Source organism: Oryctolagus cuniculus, chromosome 7, assembly GCF_964237555.1.
Source record: "Oryctolagus cuniculus chromosome 7, mOryCun1.1, whole genome shotgun sequence".
Lineage (NCBI taxonomy): Eukaryota > Metazoa > Chordata > Mammalia > Lagomorpha > Leporidae > Oryctolagus > Oryctolagus cuniculus.
This window is the reverse complement of record NC_091438.1, coordinates 136,570,502-136,594,148: the sequence shown is the minus strand read 5'-3', so window position 1 is coordinate 136,594,148 and position 23,647 is coordinate 136,570,502. Positions and strand designations below refer to the sequence as shown.

General features: G+C 40.6%; 1 protein-coding gene across 13 annotated transcripts in view; it reads left to right on the top strand.

Annotated features, from left to right (window-relative positions):
* LOC100356842 (argonaute RISC catalytic component 3) overlaps positions 1-20,345 on the top strand; it is a 137,339-nt gene extending 116,994 nt beyond the window's left edge. For 10 of the 13 annotated variants that reach the window (XM_051832181.2, XM_070078753.1, XM_070078751.1 and 7 more), the window contains 4 exons: positions 484-618; positions 3,221-3,322; positions 10,637-10,836; positions 11,741-16,956. In XM_051832181.2, coding sequence (XP_051688141.1) covers positions 484-618; positions 3,221-3,322; positions 10,637-10,836; positions 11,741-11,849 — 546 coding nt within the window. In that variant the 3' untranslated portion in view covers positions 11,850-16,956. Of the gene's footprint in view, positions 1-483; positions 619-1,848; positions 2,080-3,220; positions 3,323-10,636; positions 10,837-11,740 lie in introns of those variants that run through there. The other 3 variants (XR_007913877.2, XR_011390778.1, XM_008273686.4) reach the window with 3 other exon arrangements.
* The last annotated feature ends 3,302 nt before the right edge of the window (positions 20,346-23,647 follow it).

The following is a 23,647-nucleotide window of genomic DNA, read 5'->3' as shown; positions in this document are numbered from 1 at the left end:
TAATATGGCCTCTAGTTCTCAAGTTTAAAACATCAAGTTCCTATACTTAGTTATAAAATGATAAGTTTAAGAAATCATAAGATGGGCTGCTGCTATGGCACAGCGGTTTAACACCCTGGCCTCAAGTGCTGGCATCCCATATGGGTGCTGGTTCGAAACCTGGCTGCTCCACTTCCAATCCAGCTCTCTGCTATGGCCTGGGAAAGCAGTAGACGCCCCTGCACCTGCGTGGGAGACCCAGAAGAAGCTCCTGGCTCCTGGCTCTTGGCTTCAAATAGGCGCAGCTCCGGCCGTTGCGGCCAACTGGAGAGTGAACCAACAGATGGAAGACCTTTCTCTCTCTGCCCCTCCTCTCTCTGTGTAACTCTGACTTTCAAATAAATAAATAAACCTTTAAAAAAAATCTTAAGACTAAGTCATATCTTACTTCGAAGTGTATGAAAGAGAACAACTATTTTAATCTTTCCATTTCATCTTCTCTAGGTTTTATATTATGAATTATTAGCAATTCGAGAAGCCTGCATCAGTTTGGAGAAAGACTATCAACCTGGAATAACCTACATTGTAGTTCAGAAGAGACATCACACTCGATTATTTTGTGCTGATAGGACGGAAAGGGTAAGCATATATTTGTTTACTTGTATTACTGTCATAAGCTAAACCTGGCTCACATAATTCACAGAGCACTTGACAAGGGCTGTCTCCCAGTAGCAGAATTTCCATTATGGAGTACCAGATTTCAACCATTGGACTATGCATGAGTAAAAAAGTGTCCAAATAAGTTAATTATTACTTTTTATTTATTAGAAAGGCAGAGTGAGTGAGTGAGTAAGTGAGAGAAAGATCTTACATCGACTGGTTCACTACCCAAATACCTACATCAGCTGGGGCTTGGCCAGGCCAAAACCAGGAGCCAGGATTTCCATCCAGGTCTCCCACATGGGTGGCAGGAGCCCAAGCACTTGGGCCATCTTCTGTTGCCTCCAAGGTGCATTAGCAGGAAGCACGATCAGAAGCAGAGGAGCCAGTGTCCAGCATTGTAGCACAACAGGATAAGCCACTGCCTGCACTGCCAACATCTCATATGTGTACCAGTTCAACTCCTGGCTACTCTGCTTCTGTTCCAGCTCCCTGTTAATATTCCTGGAAGAGCAGCATTACATGACCCAAGTTCTTAGGCCTCTGCCACCCACGTGGGAGACCTAGAAGGAGTTCCAGGATCCTAGCTTCAACCTGACCCAGCCCCAACTATTGCCAGGCATTTAGGAAGTGAACCAGCAGACAGAAGATAGCTCGCTTGCTCACTCACTCTTTCTCCCTCTCTCTTTGCTTTTCAAATAAATAAACCTTTAAAAAATAAATAAATAAAAAGCCATTCCCTAGATCACACAACTGGAAAGCAGTGAGGCTGTGATATGAATCCAGACATTTTGCTGCCTCTCTAAACAAGAGTACCCTTTTTTTTGTTTTGTTTTAAAGATTTATTTATTTATTTAAGAGGCAGAGTTATAGACATAGAAATCTTCCATCCACTGGTTCATTCCCCAAATGGCTGCAATGGCTGGGGCTGTGCCAGGCTGGAGCCAGGAGCCAGGAGATTCTTCTGGGTTTCCCATGTGGGCTCAGGGACACAAGTACAGGGGCCATCTTGCACTGCTTTCCCAGGTACATTAGCAGGGAGCTGGATCAGAAGTAAAACAGCCAAGATGGGATATGGTGCCCATATGGGATGCTGGCACTGCAGGCAATGGCTTAATCTTCTACACCATAGTGCCAGCCCCCAAGAGTTCACTTTTTAAAAAAAAAATATTCAATCCATGCATATTTTCTTTCTTGTTTTTAAATTAGAGTTGGGGAGATAACACAGACAGAGCTTCTACTCACTGTTTGATTCCCGTGTATGCCTGCAACAGCCAGGACTGGGCCAGGCCCAAGCCAGAAGCTAGGAACTCAGTCCAGTTCTCCTACACTGGTGTCAGAGATCCATCCAGCCAGTTATCACCTCCTGTTTTCCAGGGTCCACATTAGCAGGAAGTTGAAATCAGGAGACAAAACTAGGAATCTAACTCAGGCTCTCTGGTATGTGCCTTAACTGCTAAGCCAAACACCCCACCCCACAATTCCCACCAAGAGTACAACTTTTGATAAAAGGCTCATGTGTTGCTAATTTATAAGTTTGTGTGTTTTTTTTTTTTTTTTTTTTTTTTAAGATTAGGCATGATTGAGAAGATTATGAACTGTTGTCTTTGTTTTAGGCTTGGCAAGTCTAACTGGTTGCTCCACACATCTGTAATTCAAGACATTTATGCAGTAGCAATCCTTCACATGGCAGTAATAATGTCTGAGTCAATCAGATAGTTTCTTATCTACTAGCTGTATAAACCTATACAAATAATGATTTTAAATGTGTTGTTGATAAGGGGGTAGATATGAGTATAATACACAGTTTAAAGTGTTTTACTGGGAGCTTTTCATTATCAGGAATTTTGAATTATTTCAGTAACATACCTACTCAGAGAAAAATCATGATAACTGTTTTCTTCTGAGATGGTGAAACTGTCCATATGCAATAAAAGGTATAGAGCCTATAAGTCACGTTTGTGTTCAAATCCCAGTTCTTCCGTATATTGCATGTGAGTCCTGAACCTTAGTTTTCCCATACAGATGGGATAATATCTAACTTGCAGGATTGTCATCAGGATTTAAGTGACATGTAAGTAATTAACAAATGGTAACTACTGCTGATCTTGTGGTCAGCATTCTTTGTTTCTAAACATAAAGTGTAGTGTTCTCCAAGGACAATTCTAGTTTTCTTAACTCACTGATGGAAGAGTACCCACCTGTATACAGAGGTATTTTCAGAATATTGCCATTTGTTAAGTTGAAATGATTTTCAAAATGTGTAAAATACTAGCAAACTGTCTGAAGTGTGTAAGAAATGTACTTGAAACCAAACCAACACAGAAAGGTTGCAATTACAAAAGTAGACAAAGATATAACAGGCAGGTATCAATCACCTGCTGCCCTCAGGCGTGCACATTAGCAGGAATCTTGAGTTGAGAGCAGAGCCAGGGCTCCAACCCCGGCCCTTTAGTATGGGATATCACAAGCAGTGTTTTAACTGCTATGCAAAACACCTGTGCCAGTGTATACATTATATTTTTCATATATGTTCTTTACCTTTGTCTTATTTATTTAAACTTTGACCAAACAAATCTAGGTTGGCAGAAGTGGCAATATCCCAGCTGGAACAACAGTTGATACAGACATCACACACCCATATGAGTTTGATTTTTACCTCTGTAGCCATGCTGGAATACAGGTAAGCCTGCCGTGTGGGCGAAATCTTTTAATGCAAAAACTTACGTTCTTATGTGTATTTTTTAAATCTCAGAAGGAGAAGAAAGTATTCTTCAACTCTTCCCTTACCTTCAGATGGGCTATTTTTATGAAAATTAGAATACAGTTAGTGTAACAGAATAAATCTTCCTTAATTTAGCCTAAATCTTTGAAAAAGCTTAAAGTAACTAAGAGTTCCTTTGACTATGCTTCTTGTTGATGATATTATATAGAAAACTTTCATATTTCCTGGTAGATAGTGAGCTTGTGAAAGAGTTTAATTGCAGAATTATAGCTTTCTGTTTCAGTTAAATGATTTTAAGAATCTTTTCTTATTTCCAAAGAATCTTTTCATTAATTTGTTGGTTTTACTTGGTAATTAATTAATTCAGTGTTTCTCAGACTTTGCAGCAATAGGAAGAAACTCATATCCCAAGGGTATCTGAGAGGATATAGCCCAAAACTCTCTTAAGTTATCTGTCATTAAGGTAGAAATTTCAGAAAGATGTACCTTACTTGACAGCTATGTCTTACAGTTTCACATGCCGCACATGCACTAACCCCTTTCAAACTCTTATCTTTAAAATATTATCACACTCTTTCATCTATGTTCTTATATCAGTTTCTCTTCAGAATCAATGTTGTGTGTCTTCAGAGTGAGTGGGAACAATCACAAAAAAAAGTTAATGGCACCTTCTAGGGATAAAGCCTGTATCACTAAAGCACATATTTCTTTTTTTGTTTTTTTTCTATTTTTTATTTATAAGAAGGGAACAAATTTCATATATTTCATATATACAATTCTAAGACATAATGATACTCCCTATGGAGTACATATTTCTCTTTTTTAAAGATTTATTTATTTATTTGAAAGACAGAGTTACAAAGAGGCAGAGGCAGAACGAGAGATCTTCCATCCCGCTTGTTCACTCTCCAAATGGCTGCAATAGCTGGAGCTGGGCCAATCCAAAGCCAGGAGCCAGGAGCTTCTTCCAGGTCTCCTACATGGGTGCAGGGGCCCAAACAATTGGGCCATCTCCCATTGCCCTCCCAGGCCATAGCAGAGAGCTGGATTGGAAGTGGAGCAGCCAGGTCTTAAACCAGCACCTATATGGGATGCTAGCACTACAGGCGGTGGCTTTACCCACTACATCACAGTTGCAGCCCTTGTTAGTTTTTTGTTGTTGTGTGTGTGTGTGTGTTTTTTTTTTTTTAAGATTCATTTATTTATTTGGAAGACAGAGAGTTACAGAGGCAGAGAGAGAGAGAGAGAGAAAGATCTTGCATCTGCTGGTTCACTCCCCAAATGCACACAACAGCTGGAGCTGGGCCAATCTGAAGTCAAGAGCCAGGAGCCAGGAACTTCTTCCGGGTCTCCTACATGGGTGCAGCATACATTTAACCAAAAATCTTAGGGATCAGTTTTCCATTGGAACACTAGTGTCAGATTTCTGCTCTAGTCAGCAAATAATGTGGAATATTTCACAGGGACTAAAGACTGTTGTTTATATGTCTTCTCAGCTTCATTAAGATTTTTTCTTCTTTTTAAATAAGTTTATATATTTGAGAGGCAAATACAGACAGCTCTCATCTGCCTCTTCACTCCCCAAATTTCCACAACAGCTTGTGCTGAGCCAAGCAGAAGCCAGGAGCTGGGAACTCATCTGGGTTTCCCATGTGGGTGGCAGGGTCCCAACTATTTGAGCCATCACTTGCTTCTTCCCAGGGTGTGCATCAGCAGGAAACTGGAACCGAGAGCAGAGCCAGGACTCCAACCTAGGCACTACAGTATGGGTGGGATCTGTTTTGTGTCCCAAGCAATGCTCAACTTTTATGCCAAACGCCCAACCCTTTTAAAATTTTTTAAAACTTAAATTTTTTTAAAGATTTTATTTATTTGAAAGGCAGAGTTACAGACAAGGAGAGGCAGAAAGAAAGAGAGAGAGGTCTTCCATCCACTGGTTCGTTCCCCAGATGGCCGCAACAGCCAGAGCTGCGCCAATCCGAAGCCAGGAGCTTCTTCCAGGTCTCCCACACAGGTGCAGGGGCCCAAGCACTTGGGCCATCTTCTACTGCTTTCCCACGCCATAGCAAATAGCTGGATTGGAAGTGGAGCAGCCGGGAGTCGAACTGGCACCCATATGGGATGCTGGCACTGCAGACTTGTGGACTCTCAGGAAGTGTCCAGGTAAAGAATGAGATGATAGTCTCCACTTCTTTTTTTTATTTTATTTTTTTTACTTTTTTAATTTTTTTTATTTATTTGAGAAGTAGAGTTACAGAGAGAGGGAGAAACAAAGAGGAAGGTCTTCCATCCGCTGATTCACTCCCCAAATTGCCACAATGACCAGAAGTAAGCTGATCTGGAGCCAGGAGCCAGGAGCTTCTTCCGGGTCTCCCACACAGATGCAGCACTTGGGCCATCTTCCACTGCTTTCCTAGGCCATAACAGGGGTTCCCGATACTCTCCACTTTTTTTTTTTTTTTTTTTTTTTTGATAGGCAGAGTTAGACAGTGACAGAGAGAGAGACAGAGAAAAAGGTCTTCCTTCCGTTGGTTTACCCCCTAAATGGTTGCTAAGGCTGGCGCGCTAGGCCGATCCAAAGCCAGAAGCCAGGTGCTTCCTCCTGATTTCCCATGCGGGTGCAGGCCCAAGCACTTGGGCCATCCTCCACTGCACTCCCGGGCTACAGCGCCCCAGCCGGGACTAGAACCTGGTGTGCCGGCGCCGCAGGCAGAGGATTAGCTTAGTGAGCCATGGCGCCAGCCGATAGTCTCTACTTCTAATGGTCTGTTGTCTTTTTTTTTTTTTTAAGGTTTATTTTTTATTTATTTGAAAGGCAGAGTTAGAGGAGGAGAGACAGAGTTACAGAGAGAGAAAGAGTGAGAGATCCTCCATCTGCTGATTCATTCCCCAAATGGCTGCAGTAGCTGGGGCTGGGCCAGGCCAAAACAGGAAGCCTGGAGTTTCTTCCAGGTCTCCCACATGGGTGCTGGGGCCCTACCACTTGGACCATCTTCTGCTGGTTTCCCAGGCACATTAGCAAGGAGCTGGATTGGAAGTGGAGCAGCCAGGTTGAGAACTGGCACCCATGTGGGATGCCAGTGTCGCTGGTGGAGGCTTAGCTTGCTATACCACAACACCGGCCCCACAGGTTCTTATCTTTATGACTGAGTCTCTTGGAGTCCCCCTTACTTCTCTTCAAGGGAGAGAATGTACTTCCCTCGGAGGTAAAGTACGTATTCCCACAAAACCCACAATCACTCTTCCTATACTGAGAAGATGGGAGCAAGGTGAGAAGAAACCAGACCCCAGGATATTGATGGTGAGGCCTGACTTGAACTGGTTCCTTTCAGTGGGCCCTTGGGAAAGATGGCAGGCGCCTATGGTGTCTAGCTCTTTAGAATGTAGGATTTTTTAACACCTTTTCTTCTCACCTTTGAGCCTTAGTTGAAACTCCATAACAGCAGAGGAGGGCAAAGTCTCTATTGATATACTTTTAGAGTGTGTAACTGGCCGGCACCACGGCTCAGTAGGCTGGTCCTCTACCTTGCGGCGCCGGCGCACCAGGTTCTGGTCCCGGTCAGGGCGCCGGATTCTGTCCCGGTTGCCCCTCTTCCAGGCCAGCTTTCTGCTGTGGCCCGGGAGTGCAGTGGAGGATGGCCCAAGAACTTGGGCCCTGCACCCGCATGGGAGACCAGGATAAGCGCCTGGCTCCTGCCATCGGATCGGCGCGATGCGCCCGCCACAGCGCGCCGGCCGCGGCAGCCATTGGAGGGTGAACCAACGGCAAAGGAAGACCTTTCTCTCTGTCTCTCTCACTGACCACTCTGCCTGTCAAAAATAATAAAAATAAAAAAAAAATAGAGTGTGTAACCCCTCTGTCTGACCTACCAAAGGAAATTCCCCAAAAAATAATTGCTTCCTGTAGAAGAAGAGAGTAGGCAGTGCCCTAAATCATAACTTCCTAATACAATCACCAAAACTTCCAAGACAGCCTTCACTGCTGTTTAACGGTCCTTTGACGTCCCTTTCATTAGCTCTCTATGCCAGTTTTCCTAGATTTCTAACCTTGGTCTGTTGCCCCCACATTCAGCATATGACCCCCGTACTTTCTGTGCTCCTCCTTCAGAGTAAAAGGTCATTCTGTAGTATTCTCCCTTGCCTGCCTGAAGATAACCTTAATTCAGCAGTTATCTTCTTTCTTATGTCTTCATTCTCCTTGAAGCTTCATTCTCTTTTTTTTATTTGGGCCGGTGCCACGGCTCAATAGGCTAATCCTCCGCCTGCGGCGCTGGCACTGAGGGTTCTAGTCCCAGTCGGGGCGCCGGATTCTGTCCCGGTTGTCCCTCTTCCAGGCCAGCTCTCTGCTGTGGCCCAGCAGTGCAGTGGAGGCTGGCCCAAGTCCTTGGGCCCTGCACCCCATGGGAGACCAGGAGAAGCACCTGGCTCCTGGCTTCGGATCAGCACAGTGCGCCGGCTGCAGCGGCCACTGGGGAGTGAACCAATGGAAAAGGAAGACCTTTCTCTCTCTCTCTCTCTCTCTCTCTCTCACTGTCCACTCTGCCTGTCAAAAAAAAAAAAAAAAAAAATATATATATATATATATATATAGTTCTTTGATCCTGCTCTTCTTCATTAAGTTATTGCCCCATGTCTTTATTCCATTTACCACCAAACTGTCCTTAAAAAGAATAGCACAAGGGGTTGACATTGTGGTGCAGCAGGTTAAACTGCTACCTGCAACAGCAGCATCCCAAATGGTCATCAGTTCAAGTCCCAGCTATTCCACTTTCCATTAGCTCCCTGCTGATGCGTTTGGGAAGGCAGCAGAGGTTGGACCAAGTTCTTTCTTGGGAACCTGCCACCCATGTCAGAGACCTAGATGGAGTTCCTGGCTCCTGGCTTTTGCTTGACCCAGCATTAGCTGTTGGCGGATGTTTGGGGAATGAACCAGTGGATGGAGAATCTCTCTTTCTCTTTTTCTCTCCTTAATTCTGTAACTGTACCTTTCAAATAAATAATTTTTTTAAAAAAATAGCCCAAGTACACCCATCAGAAAGTCTATAGTTTAAAAAGGCAGGCAATATTTTTTAATTTATTTTTTAAATACAAACTTCATAAGTACCACTTTAGGAATATGGTTATTCTTCCCACCATATCAGCCCTCCCATCCACACTCTCACCCCCCGTCCCCTTGCCAGTCCCATTCTCCATTAAGATTCATTTTCACTTAACTTTGTACACAGAAGACCAACTCTATACTAAGTAAAGATTTCAAGAGTTTGCATGCGCACACACACACACACACACACACAACTCACACACTCACAAACTATTTGAAAACTAATTTTACAGTTAACTCTCATAATAACAACTCATTGAGGACAGAGGTCCTGCATGGGGAGTTAGTTCACAGTGACTCCTGTTGTTAATTTAACAGTTAACACTCTTATGTATGACGTCAGTGATACATGTCAGTGCTCTTGACATGAGCAAGGCAGACAATGTTAAGAATGTGGAGCAACTAGACCTCTCAAAAACTTTAGGTGGAAGTATAAACTGATAGGAATACTTTTGAAAACTGGTATTGTGGCCAGCGCCATGGCTCACTAGGCTAATCCTCCGCCTTGTGGCGCCAGCACACCGGGTTCTAGTCCTGGTCGGGGCGCCGGATTCTGTCCTGGTTGCCCCTCTTCCAGGCCAGCTCTCTGCTGTGGCCTGGGAGTGCAGTGGAGGATGGTCCAAGTCCTTGGGCCCTGCACCCCATGGGAGACCAGGAGAAGCACCTGGCTCCTGCCATCGGATCAGTGCGGTGTGCCGGCCGCAGCGCACCAGCCGCGGCGGCCATTGGAGGGTGAACCAATGGCAAAGGAAGACCTTTCTCTCTGTCTCTCTCTCTCACTGTCCACTCTGCCTGTCGAAAAAAAAAAAAAAAAGAAAAAAAAAAAGAAAAGAAAACTGGTATTATTAGGCCAGCGGCGCTGCTCACTAGGCTAATGCTCTGCCTGCGGCGCTGGCACACCGGGTTCTAGTCCCGGTCGGGGCGCCGGATTCTGTCCTGGTTACTCCTCTTCCAGTCCAGCTCTCGCTGTAGCCTGGGAGTGTAGTGGAGGATGGCCCAAGTGCTTGGGCCCTGCACCCGCATGGGAGACCAGGAGGAAGCACCTGGCTCCTGGCTTTGGATCAGCGCAGCACGCCGGCCATAGCAGCCATGTTGGGGGTGAACCAACAGAAGGAAGACCTTTCTCTCTCTCTGTGTCTCTCTCTCACTGTCCACTCTGCCTATCAAAAAAAAAAAAAAAAAAAAAAAAAAAAGAAAGAAAGAAAGAAAGAAAAAGAAAAAAGAAATGTTACATTCCCTGTGCTTTTGTTAAGGCTGTTCACTCTGCCTAGTGTTTCCTCTTCCTATCCACCCCCAAAATGCCAACTCTGACTTTTCCCCCCTTGATGAAGCACCCCCCAAGCTCACTTCCCCAATTACTTTTTGGCATTCTCCTATAAGACCAGTAGTACTGTAACCATTCACTAGTTGCTTTATACTTGGAAGCACTTTGTCTCCTCTGCTGAACTAAGTTGTTTTCTAAAAGACAACCTTATCTCTGTGAGTTTTGTTTTCAGTCTCTAATACCTAACATAATAAATAACACACCCTATGTGTGTGTGTGTTAAATTTACCTTAAATTTACCATTTTAGCCACTTTGAAACGTGCACTCCAGTGGCATCAAGTGTATTCACATTGTTGTGCATCCCTCGGCCCATCCTTCTCCAGAACGTTTTAATCTGCCCTGACTCATCACACTCATAAAGCACCAACGCCCTCTCCCTCCACCATTCTTCCCTCTGTCTCAATGAATTTGACTATTCTGGGTACCTCATGTAGGTGAACCATACAGTGTTTGCCATTTTGTGACAGATTATTTCATTTAGGTTCATCTGTTTTGTAGTATATGTCAGAATTTTCTTCCTTTTCAAGCTGAATGCTATTCCATTGCGTGTGTATACCATGTTTTTTTACCCAGGCATCCACTGATGGACACTTGGGTTGCTTCCCCCTTTGGGTTATTATGTTATAATGCTGCTATGAACATAGATGTGCAAACATCTGTTAGAGCCCTTGCTTCCACTCTTGCTTGGTATATACCCAGAATCAAGTAATTTTTTTTAATTGACTATTAAATTACAATATGCTTTACAAATGTACAAAGCTGTTTTTTTATCTAGAACTTAATCTATGCTGAATATTTAAAAGCTTGGAAATCAACAGAATATGCCATTCATTGCCTTCTCTGCAGGGTACCAGCCGTCCTTCCCACTATCATGTTTTATGGGATGATAACTGCTTTACTGCAGATGAACTTCAGCTGCTAACTTACCAACTCTGCCACACGTATGTGCGCTGTACACGGTCTGTTTCTATACCTGCACCAGCGTATTATGCTCACCTGGTGGCATTCCGAGCCAGATATCATCTCGTGGACAAAGAACATGACAGGTAATATAAAAAGCATATCAAGGCTGGTGCCGCAGCTCACTAGGCTAATCCTCTGCCTTGCGGCGCCGGCACACCGGGTTCTAGTCCTGGCCGGGGCGCCGGATTCTGTCCCGGTTGCCCCTCTTCCAGGCCAGCTCTCTGCTGTGGCCAGGGAAGTGCAGTGGAGGATGGCCCAAGTGCTTGGGCCCTGCACCCCATGGGAGACCGGGATAAGTACCTGGTTCCTGCCATCGGATCAGCGTGGTGCACTGACTGCAGCACGCCAGCCGTGGCAGCCATTGGAGGGTGAACCAACGGCAAAGGAAGACCTTTCTCTCTGTCTCTCTCTCTCTCACTGTCCACTCTGCCTGTCCAAAGAAAAAAAAGCATATCAAGTACAGATTCTCACCCAAATCCAAATATTATCTGAGTGTTAAGATTTTCCTAGTAAATTCTTTACGTGCTTCCCTATGAGTATGTGCCTCTCTATTTGCCATAAAGTACTGCTATTTAGATTTAAAGTTCCTTGGCCAGTGATCATGTGAAAAGCCATGAAAGTCAGAACTAATTGCCCAAGATAAAGTTTTCTATTGCAGTATGCTACCCAAGACTCATAATTAATGGAATAACGTAGTAATTTAGTTGCTTTACAAAACTAATTCAAAGAAGAGAATATCGGTAATTTTAGTAAAGTGATACATATATTGGTAGAGAAAATGATGTCTATGATTTGTTTCTAACTAATCCTGGGGTGAGAAGAGATGTAAAGCAAATTGACCTTGAGTAATAATTACTGAAGCTGGGTGATGCATACATGATTTGTTAGACAAGTCTCTATTTTGAAATTTGCTGCAATAGCATTTTTCAGAATTATTACATCAGAATAGAAGATTTGTTTTTGTGTTCATTGTCACTTCTCTTACAGTGCTGAAGGAAGTCATGTTTCAGGACAGAGCAATGGGCGAGATCCTCAAGCTCTTGCCAAGGCTGTACAGATTCACCAAGATACCTTACGCACAATGTACTTTGCTTAAAGAGTCCACATATATTTTCTGAGAGGAAAAACTGAATTGACATATGCTGTATGTTTCCAGTAAAGTCAATTGAGTAGGGAGCGACGCCTCCAGCCGTACAGAAACCAACACTGTGTCGGGCCAGGGTCTGATCCTTCTGCTGATGCAAGGAAGAGTGTCTGCTTCATCAAGGAAGGCGGCACTATTATGCAATATGAAACCAGCCACTGCTTTTTGTGCAGTCTCCGTAGGAAGTATTGCAATTGTTTTGTTTTCACTTCTTATAGTCTAACCCTTTTAATGCCTTTACCTCAAGTTGCTTGGCAGCACAACTATCTTTGCAAAAAAAAGTAGGAAATGTAAATGATGGTTTAAAAAACACACACCTATGTGAATAATCAAAGTGATTGTTCACAATTATGTGTGCAAAAAAATTAATGTGCACTCGTATATTCTTGTAAAAGGAGTCTGTATTTTTAAAATATATACATGTATACTTCATGTGCATATATATCTGGGTCTAGATTGATAATAGATATATATGTATCTGTGTATATATTTTATAGCTCATTCCATTGGGAAACTATCTTTCCCTTTATTCTCTCCTCACTACCACCTTTATTTCTCTGACATCCCTTGCCTTCATCACCTGTATTTTTTCTCCTAATGCCACCAGTGACATTCAAATGTTCATATATCTAATTCATTTGAATGTGAAGCATAGCAAACTAGATTTCTATTTTTATTTTGCACATCCTTTTCCTGTCTCCTATCTCATACAGTTTTGAGTCCTCAACTCCTGATAGTGCTTTCTTAAGAAACAGAATTATTTTATATCTATCTATATATACATATATATAATGTTTTGGTGAGATTGTGTGTCTCCTGTCTGAACTGAACATTTGCCACTTGTGCAATGTGTACATAAGCAGTAGCAATCTAATATTCTTTTTCTTTAGCGAGTTTGTTAAAGCTGCTATAAATATGAAACCTTGTCAGAAGTTGTAACTGTTTCTCTCTGATAAGTGGTATCTATTCTAAAGCATTCTGTTTCTTTGGGATAGACATGGAAATCCCTTAAAGCTTTTATAAAGGATAAATATTTTAAGAGGTTGGAACTCTGTAGGGTTGAGGCCTCTGAAATTGGGTAGAGAAAGAGAAGAGGCTATTGGAATTTTTGTTTTGTTTTGATTCACTTTTTGCTAGGTAACTTGCTGCGTCTCATACCTTAATGTGATTTTCATATATATATTTTTATATATATGTATATATATAAACATATATGTATGTGTTTTGAAGTATAGCTTCCTTTTCTTTTGTATTTATTAGAATAGTGCTTTAATAATTACAGAACCATATTAACATCTTTTATAGAAATATAATCATGTTTATTTTAAGAACTGACAACTTGTTTTTGCTGCCTTTTAGTGCAATAAGCAGTTTTAAAAGTTGTGTCTTTTTGACATCTCTACCATGGATAATGGGAGGAATAGGCACCTCCGTAATTTTACAAGGGCAAAGTAATACAGCCTTAATTTCAGAAGGAAAGTTTTCTAATTTTCAGTTTTAAAGCATATCTTTTAAAAATCATAATGAAAATGAAGGAAGTGAAATTTCTTGACTGAGTTTAACCTTCAGTCTTAAAGTTGAACTTTGTTTTAAGAAATGACAGTAAACAGCTTAAGATTTAAAAGATATTTAAGAAAATAGATCATGTTTATTGAAGAACTGTACTGGCTAGGTGCCAATTTTTACTTACTAAAATGAATCAGAAAAATGAAAGATGATATTTTAAGAAGTTTTTTGCTGATTTACCACCAGTGTGACTTTCCTTTTAAAATTAAGGTGATATTGGCGAAGGAAGTCAGGACTTTGATCGTTTTAAATGATTTAATCACTGAAATGTGGGGGCAAATTTTGCAGTCTTGTCCATTGATTTCACTTTAAGATATTAAAAGTACTAAGAATCTGTCAAAACTAACTTTATCAAGAACATTGGATTCAGGGGAGCTTTGCACTTTGTAACTCATGAAAATTACATTTTGACTTTTTTTTTTTTTTTTTTTTTTTGCACTGGTTAAGAGTGTAAATACTACAGATTGTTTCCAGTGGGCATTGTTGTTAGCCTCTCAGAATTCCATCTGCACATGAAAACTAATGGATTTAGATCTTTAGTTTGTCTCTTACTTGTAATCCACTAATATTGCCAATTTACTGTATTTTGAGCCTAAAATCTGAGCCCATGTCCTCCAACAGGCATGAAATCTTTTGGCCCGAAGCCAGAAAACTAAGAAAGTACTGTATTTTGTATGTTTATTATTTTTGAAGTGTCTGAAATGAAATTTACAACACTGTTGCAAAGCACTTTACATAATAATATTTATATAGTATATACTTTTTTTTCTCCCAGCCTTCTGCCTTCTTCTCAAAAAAAAAATTCCTTTAAAACATGTTTGTTTTCTTACATTGAAACTTCACTGAATATAGTCAGGAACATGCGCTAGAGAAGACAGTAGCATATTCTGGGTGAAACAGGTTTGGTCTGTGCTTGCTTGGAATGAGTAAAACATCTTTCTTTATCCATGGGAGCTGTATAGACTGGTGTGGGAAGCTTCAGGGAGCAACTGTAGATACCCTTTCACTACTCCCTGCTGAACCTAATCTGCAGCCACTTAGTCTCATATGTGCTAGAGTGAAGCCCTTAATTTAAATGTACTTGGAGGGACTTTTTTAAGAGGAAAAGTATTTTTTCTAAAATATAAAGCTTTACCTTTTGAGTGATTTCTTTTTTAGAGTGTCTTACACTATCCAACATTGCTAGTTTAAGGTTGATTAACTTGAAAGAATATGTATAATATATTTCTATTTTGCTTACTAACAAATTGGTATATAAACCTAATTATTAAAAACCCGTGCTTAGCATTTTAAGATAAAGGCTAAGTGGCACATCTTGAAATTTGTTCTAATTATTATTGCACTTTTGGTGTAGAATTCCTGATCTTTTCTTACCTTAAAATTTTAAAAAGGTTGTTATGGGTTTCTTTTTAAATTCAGACATCATAAAACTCACAATGACCTTTCTGCTTCTTCCCTTGCTCATTAATTATATATTGAATGCTAAATTTTATTCTACTATTTTCTGTGATATGTCATACAGGAGTTACTTTAAAATGTCAATCCCAGCAACTGTTATAAATAATTTTCATGTGAAGAAATGTTGGGAGTTTACGTATATTCTTAATGGCAATGTCTGTGAAAAGTGCTGATACATGTTCTTACAGTATCCAGTGACTGGCATTGAGGACCACACGTTGGTAATCCTGTAGCTGCTATATTTATTTAAGTAGAGTCTGACAGTTAGTGCACTAAACCGTTAAGGAGATGAACGTGATTCAAGGCTAGTGTTACGCCTGTTGTTTTGTTTTGTTTCATTTTCTTAAATTAGATTAATGACATAAAATCATCAAGGTGACAAAGGGTGCTGCCATTTTAGTTACAATTCAATAACCAGAATATTATTTTAGAAGTATAGTTTTTGACTTTTACAGTTTGCAAAGGGTACCTCAGCCTCTTCAGTACTGGTTTTTGGCACATTTTCACAGAACTAGAGATGCCCTTTCTTTTTGCTTACTAGTTACCTTTTAAAAAATTTCTTGGGAAAATCGTTGTATTGAAATATTCCTGTTTATACCCTATTGATTTATTTTTCTTCCTAGAAGAGATTCTAGAAGGAATTTTAGTAGAAAAAAATAAACACTACGTGTTTTAGAGGGCACTTGATGAAGATTATCTCTGCCTTGTAGCCTAGGGACTTGCAGCCTCTAAAGACCTGTCCTAGTTTTTTGAGCTAAGTTCTCTGTGACTCAGCACTACGTGATGTTCCTTGTGGGTTCTCTATCGGAGTTCATCAGGACAGACCGGACAGGCAGTCATGGAAGTCTTAGGCATGTCTAGGGAAGTAAAAGCTGAGCTGCCATTCAGCAGAAATGGCTGGCAGAGGATCTCAGAGCGCCGGGCACGGATGTGAGGTGTTCATGTAGGTTACAGACCACATGGTTAGAGACCATTTCCAAGGAACTCTGCGGGTCTTTCCAGAGGCCAACATGCATTTGCCACAGGCAGTGCTTTTTATGAAATTCAAGAAGCTCATCACTTGGACATAGCTAAAATATTTTGTAGTCTTCCTATTTCAAACTTGAGAGTAATTTTAGGCCAAGAAGTTTGACTGATAACTCTGCATAGTTTTCACTGGGTATCGATAAACTGGAGTTAAATGTGTGCTTAGCTCCTCCTCCCCAGTGTGCACCTGTTGAAGAGGAAGGCTGGTGTTAACAGTGACTTGCTACTTCAGTTACTGTTTATGAATTGGCCAAGTTGCAAAAAGACATCAGCAGTTGGGCATCTCCATTTTTTTTAAGATTTATTTATTTGAAAGGCAGAGTTTCAGAAAGAGGGAGATACACAAATACAGAGTGAGAGAGAGAGAGATCCTCCATCCCCTGGTTCACTCCTCAAATGGCCTCAACAGCCAGAGTGAGCCAACCCAAAGCTAGGAGCCAAGAGCTTCTTCTGGATCTCCCATTTGGGTGCAGGAACCCAAGTATTTGGGCTATCTTCTACTGCTTTCCCAGGCCATTTGCAGGGAGCTGGATCAGAAGTAGGGTAGCCAGGGCTTTAACCAGTACCCATATGGGATGCCAGCACTGCAGATGGCAGCTTTCCCACCATGCCCCCTTTATTTTGACTTTCTAATCTGTCTGAAGTATTAGTCCTTTTCATTCTTTTTGAGAACTTGTGGATGTGTTAAAGCAGAGGTAGTACCATTCAGCCTGTGGGCCGTATAATCATTTTGTCTGGCCATGCCAAGGCAACTGCAGGCTAGTTTTAAGTTGATCATTTGTATGGCCCGCAAATGATGTTATAAATATCCAAAAGCCTCTGGGTCGAAAAAAGTTGCCCCACCCATGCTTTAAAGCATCAGTAGTGATGGCTGAGAGGTTTCACATTCGAGTGAGGCCTTCCTGAGTGGTAGTATGAACCTGATTTAGGGTCTCTCCTTGTTGTCCTGTTTCCCTCCCATTGGATCATGTAAAGCACTTATGGGATTCTATAGGAGTCAAAAATAAGCTAAGAATGGATATGTAAAAGTCAGTACAGGGCTGGCGCCGTGGCTCACTTGGCTAATCCTCCACCTGCGGCACTGGCACCGCAGGTTCTAGTCCCGGTTGGGGTGCCGGATTCTGTCCCAGTTGTTCCTCTTCCAGTCCAGCTCTCTGCTGTGGCCTGGGAAGGCAGTGGAGGATGGCCCAGGTGCTTGGGCCCTGCCCCCGCATAGGAGACCAGGAAGAAGCACCTGGCTCCTGGCTTCGGATCAGCGCGGCGCGCCAGCTGTAGCAGCCATTTGGGGGGTGAACCAACAGAAAAAGGAAGAACTTTCTGTCTCTCTCTCACCAAAAAAAAAAAAAAAAAAAAAAAAGTACAGAAATTGGAAAGAGAATTTTCTCCAAAAAAATCTTTAAAACAAAAATCCTGTTTATACTAAGAACATTCTTCATCAATGGCAATGTTAAAAATGATACTGTGATTATTAGTGAAAGCCAAACTGAGTTCCAGGAGAGGGAGAGGAAACACACACACACACACACACACACACACACAAAGGTACTTCAAAAAGTTTGTGGGAAGTAGAATTAAAAGATAAATTTATTTACTTTGGTGTAAAAAAGTTTGAAATCCATTCATAGTCTTTTCATAATATGCATTTGTGGGAGTAGGGGTGTGTATGTATCATAAAAGGCAAAGATATTTTGATTTTTTGTACTTTTAAAAATGGTACATTTAAGTTTATAATTTTCCATGTCAGTAACATAAATTTTTAATGGCTTGTGCTAATATTATCTACTGCTAACTCAAATTTATTTTATATGACCCATCAAGGTAGCACTCAGATTTTATATTGTTGATAAAATCTCAAGACTCGTTTGTTCTTAGAGTATGGAAGTTAAATATTTGAATTAAAGATAGAAGGATGATTAATGAAGAAAGTTAAAACTTACCAATGAGAAACCCTATTGGATTATCAGGTAACTGTGACAGAGTAGGGATCCTGTCAGATCATCTGTCCCACCACTGGGCTTCCTTCCCTCTGGAAACCAGTGTCTGAAGTAACCAAAACCTAATGTTGTATTTATGTTGGGGCCTCAGTAAAGCACAGATGTTCTTCAGGTTCAACTCTGAATTAAATTTTAGGTCATTTTTTAAAGCAAGGCTGTTCTTAGAAAGTGCCTTTACAGAAGATGGTGCTGTAGATTTTTATTTTTCAAATAGCATGAGGTTAAAAATTTAAATTATTTTAGAACTCCAAGAATGTGAGAGTTTCATGCAAATATCAATAATGTTACTTGTTGTCCTGAACCAAGGAAAGCTTTATTGCCGTAAAGTAGCTAAGTAAATGCTCACTAAATTTAGTTTGTAAATTTGAAAACAAAATTTTTAACAGAATTAGTCCTTTTTATTGAGATTTTGGGTATAGTAGCAAGTTCACAAAGGAAAAGGTAACTTGCAGGGAATTATTATATGCTACCTTTTTTTTTTTTTTTTTTTTAGTTCAGCACAGATTGATGCTAAAGGCTGTAGAGGTAACCTTTTCTAATTGGTCATTATTATTGGAGAAGACTGTTCACAGAGAGCTACGCTATCATCGAGATGATTTTAAGAAAGAAAACAAAGTATTAGCTATATTTATCTTTAAGGGAAATTTTCTTTTTTAGAAACTAACGGATATTTTAAATGATTCTTTTTTTCCCTAAGATGGGGAAACTATGAAAAATGATGACAATGCATTTAAAAGGGCACAGGTTCTAAAAATAGAATATGGGAAAGTGGGCTTTGACAGAAATAACAAAAGAAGGGGGAAAAACAGGACAAGACATACTTACTAGAAATTTACTAATCTACCAGAAAACAGTTCCCCCCACACTAAGAAGCAGTAAACAATCCTCTAACCTGTTCTTGTGAATTTGGTGAGCATTCCTCCAGAAAAGAAATATACTAAAAAAAACCCACACCTCAGTAACCTTGTATGCTGCATTATGTAATAATGATAGTAAAATTACATTGATTGTTTGGAGTGTACTCTGTTTGCAAATATACATGCACATTAAACTCTCATTTTTTAATGTCTCAGCAATTATGGATTTATTTTTTTAAGATTAATTTTTTCTATTGTGATGTTTATATTCATTGGCAATTTGTGTGCAACTTTTATATTTTTGCTTAGATGTTGGTTTTAAGATTTTATTTTATAGATATTTCGAGCTTTTCCTCCTTCTTTGCAATATTAGCGAAATTTAAGATGGAGTATTAATATACCAACCAAACTACTAATTCTATAAGGTCTAAAGTTTGGATTTCTACCAATAAACCATTAATACTATTTTCTAATTTAGAATATTTGATGTTGTTTATATAGTGGGCATTAAAGACAGACTTTAGACAGATTTCTATGTGTGGAAGAGAAGTTAGGCTTTTCTAATAAGTTAGATCTTTTTTTCCTATACTAGCAAACTGACAGTGGCAGATTGGATTTATTTTACCTGACAGTAATTTTCAGAAAACTTGTCAAATAAATTATCATACTTCTTTTGTTGACTTTAGGTACATTGAAACTGCTTAAAAGGCCACATTGTTCAGCAGTAGGATTATGATACCATTTAATTGACCAAGAAACAAATAGCAAGTGATCCAGAAATCACTAATGATGCACTTTGAAATGGGTTCCCCCCCCCCCAGTGATTATGTTATGTAGAGGATCTGCTACCCTGATCTTTTCCCTAGCATTCCTTTAAAGTTGATTCAACCCTGGGGTATCAGTGAAGGAACCAGAGATAAAGTGGCTAGGGAGAGCCAGGGAAATAGACGATTAAAAGAGTATTTCTTCTTACTGCTTAAGTAATAATGATTTATGAATGTGAATTCATTGGAAGGCAGTGAAAAGTATAATAGTAGACTACTTTAAAGCATGTATAGTAACTCCAGTTTCCTGACGAATAAATCAAGGTTACTTGTATTGGCACATTAACTTTTTCATAAAAGTACATGAGAAAAATGTATTCCCTTAAAGAGGAAAAATATTTTCATTGTATGTTTACACTATGGATTTGGTAAGGAATCTTTTTTCTGTAAGAGATTAAGAGATAAACTTTATCCCATCCTCTGATTTTTAAATTCTAAATTACTGGAGCTCAATGTATGACATTTTGTTGTACTGTATTCTATTCCACTGAGAGGGAGGGAAATGGGAAATTTTTTTAAGTAACTATAAATAGGAAAACTTTATTTTTATATTATGTAAAGTTTTACAGTTTAAAATGAACCAGCATGTGATTTCCTACAGACGTTAGTCATATCATTTCTTTATGCATTTTGCCCGTTACATTAGTTTGCTTTATAATATACTTCTGAGGTATTTCCTTTACCCCCATGTCAAGTACTCATTAAAGATTGGTACTCTGATTATAGGAATGTGTTATTTCTAACTAAGAACCAAATCTGTTTCCAGCAGTCAGATATGTTTTTGCTGCAAGTCTATGTCCCTCTTTTAAGGATATTCATTGTGCTTATAACTTTGTTTTATGCATTATATTTCAACATTGTCCTGGGTTGACAGACATGTAATGCTTGAGGACCAACATTTTTAAGGCTGTCTCTAGTCCTGTGTTTTCATTTTTCCTCCTGAAAATTCATAGGAACCTGGCACCCAGAGCTTATTTTAACCAATTGACTCCACAAATCCAGGCACCTGGCATCAGTACTTGATGACTTGTTTGGGTTTATAGTCCACCTCTTGAGAAAGATAGAGTTGTGCAGTAATTGGTCATCCCCAAAACAGAACTGTCATGAGCAGTCTTGGGAGTAGAAAACAGATAGGAGTGTTGATCAGTAGAACTTTGTGTTGGTCATATTCTTTGTAAAAGTGGACTGTGTGCACATCCATGACTCCGTGACTGCAGTTTAAAAGGCTGCACCAGAGAGGAGACAGGGAGATTGTTCTGGTTTTTAGTGCCTAAACTTTCCGTCTTTACTTCATGGCTTTTGGTTAGAACAAATAAAAATCCCTTAATTTAGCCCTTTAATAATCTTTTTAGAACCAAAGAAGGACAGATTCTTTCTGCAAAATTGTGACACGATGTGGCTCTACTTTTCTGTATTATAATTCTGAAAATAGGAGGTCTTCCCAGAGAAATGGACTAGTGGGATGTGTGAGTATGTAATAAGGGGAAAAGTTTTATTTGCTGGGATATTTGAACAGAAACCTTACAATTGTACAATTGTTTAATATTTGTCAAAAAAATTTTTAAAGGTTTATCTATTTTATTTGAAAGCCAGAGTTATGGGGGCGGGGGTGCAGGGAGGAGATCTTCCGTATGCTGGTTTGCTCCCCAAATAGCCACAACAGTCTTACGTGGGCCAGACTGAAGCCAGGAGCTTCTTCTGGGTCTCTCACATGGTTACAGGGGCCCAAGGACTTGGGCCATCTTCTGCTGCTTTCCCAGGCGCATTAGCAGAGCGCTGGATCAGGAGTGGAGCAGTTGAGATACAAACCAGTGCCCATATGGAATCCCAGCGCTGCAGGCAGTGGTCTAACCCACTGCGCCACAGCCCTGGCTCAAATATTTCTCAAATTCTTAACAAAGTAATACAGCAGCTGTTGGTTTTTGAACCTGCAGAAGAGACTCAAGAGAGCCTCTATAATTTAAATTAATATTTTGTTGTCCCAGACCAAAGCTGCATCTATTGTCAGTACATTTTAAAAGATCTTACAAGTTGCTTTTATTCACTTGATAATAAAGAAATTAAATGCAGTATTTGCCCTTATATAGAGCCACGGCACTGTTATCAACACAGCCTCTCCAGTTTCCTCCTTTTTGTAGAAAACACCAAATGGGGCCTTTCCAGACAAGCTTGTCCTTCCTGTAAAGAAAGAGTTTTTGGTGAACAGTTTGGGGAAAACACTGGTAGATGGTGATGAAGAAGGAGTTTTGGCCCAGTCTAATCCAGTTCATATATACAGATTGATCCTTTAATAAGATGCAGCTTTGATTTTGGTAGCAACAGACTCTATGTCTAGTGTGTCTAGTGGTAATTAATTGCAGATATCTCCCTTTTTCAGATAGGGAATGAGCTCTTTTTTTTTTTTAAGACATTTCTTTATTTGAAAGAGTTACAGAGAGACAGAGACAGAGACAGAGAGAGAGAGAGAGAGAGAGAGAGAGATCTTCTATCTACTTATTCATTCTCCAGATGGCCACAACAACCAGGACTGGTACGCCAGGCTAGGCCAAAGCTGTGAGCCAAGACTCTCATCCGGGTCTCCCACATGGGTGTCAGGGGCTCAACCACTTGAGCCATCTTCCACTGTTTTTCCAAGCCATTAGTAGGGAGCTGGATTGGAATTGGAGCAGGCGAAACATGAACTGGCACCTACATGGGATGCCGATGTCATAGGCGGCAGCTTTACTCACCATGCCACAATGCCAGCCCCAGAAATGACCTCTTACATTGGTGATTGCCCTGCAAAAGGGCATGTATTCGTTTTCTAATTCAAAAACCACAAACAGCAGGCACTAACTGAAATTTTCTAGTAGTTTGCCCCTATAAGATTCTTTAAAAGTTTTCCAGGAATTTTCTTAATTAACCCAGGATACAGCCGCTTTCCCTTCTTTTAAAAGAAAAAAACAGGCCGGTGCTGTGGCATAGCAGGTAGAGCCTCCACCTGCAGTGCCAGCATCCCATATGGGGAGACCTGGCTACTCCACTTCTGATCCAGCTCTCTGCTATGGCCTGGGAAAGCAATAGAAGATGGCCCAAGTGCTTGGGCCCCTGCACCCATGTGGGAGACCTGGAGGAAGCTCCTGGCTCCTGGCTTTGGATCGATGCAGCTCCTGCCATTGTGGCCATTTGGGGAGTGAACCAGCAGATGAAAGACCTCTCTCTCTCTGCCTTTGCCTCTGCCTCTCTGTAACTCTTACTTTTAAATAAATAATTTTTTAAAAGCTTTAAAAATTTAAAACAAAAAATTTTAAAAAGGAAAAAAGCTGAAAGAATATAGAGGCAGTTTATATAAAATTCTTCTATGGGTAAAAAACTTGGGTAATTTTAAGGTACTTTAAAATGCCTGGGAGGGGAGGGTCACCTGTCACAAGTCACAACTGGATTAAGAGACTGTTATGGGGTGGGCACTTGGCATAGCAGTCAAGATGCTGCTTAGGACACCCACATCCGATATCTGAGCGCTTGGTCCCAGCCCCACATCGGATTCCAGCTTCCTGCTAATGCACACCCTGAGAAGCAGGGATGATGAGTCCCATAGTAGGGTCCCTGCCACCCACATGGAGACCCAGATTGAGTTCCTAGTTTCTAGATTTGGCCTGACCCAGCCTCAGCTGTTGTAGGCATTTGGGGGGTGAACAAGCAGATGGGAACCCTCCCTGTCTGTCTTTCAAATAAATATTTTTAAGAAGAGGGGAAGAGTGTTTTAGCATGTTTTTCACATTCTAAAGTTTGTTTCCTTTGACATATCATTCTTTGATTTCCTCGAGCGCCTCCATTCTTGTGATAGAATCAATGTTCATGGCATTTATGAATCGTGTTCTCATCCCCCACACAAATGTTCATACACACAAACGCACAGTTAGATCTAAAAGAGGGAGAGGGTAAAGCAAGATGGAGATAGAATAGGAATAATTAGAATGCAGCTTTAGTTAATATAGATGAAAGGAACCCCTAACTCGGTTAAGTGAGAATTAGAGTTGCAGGTG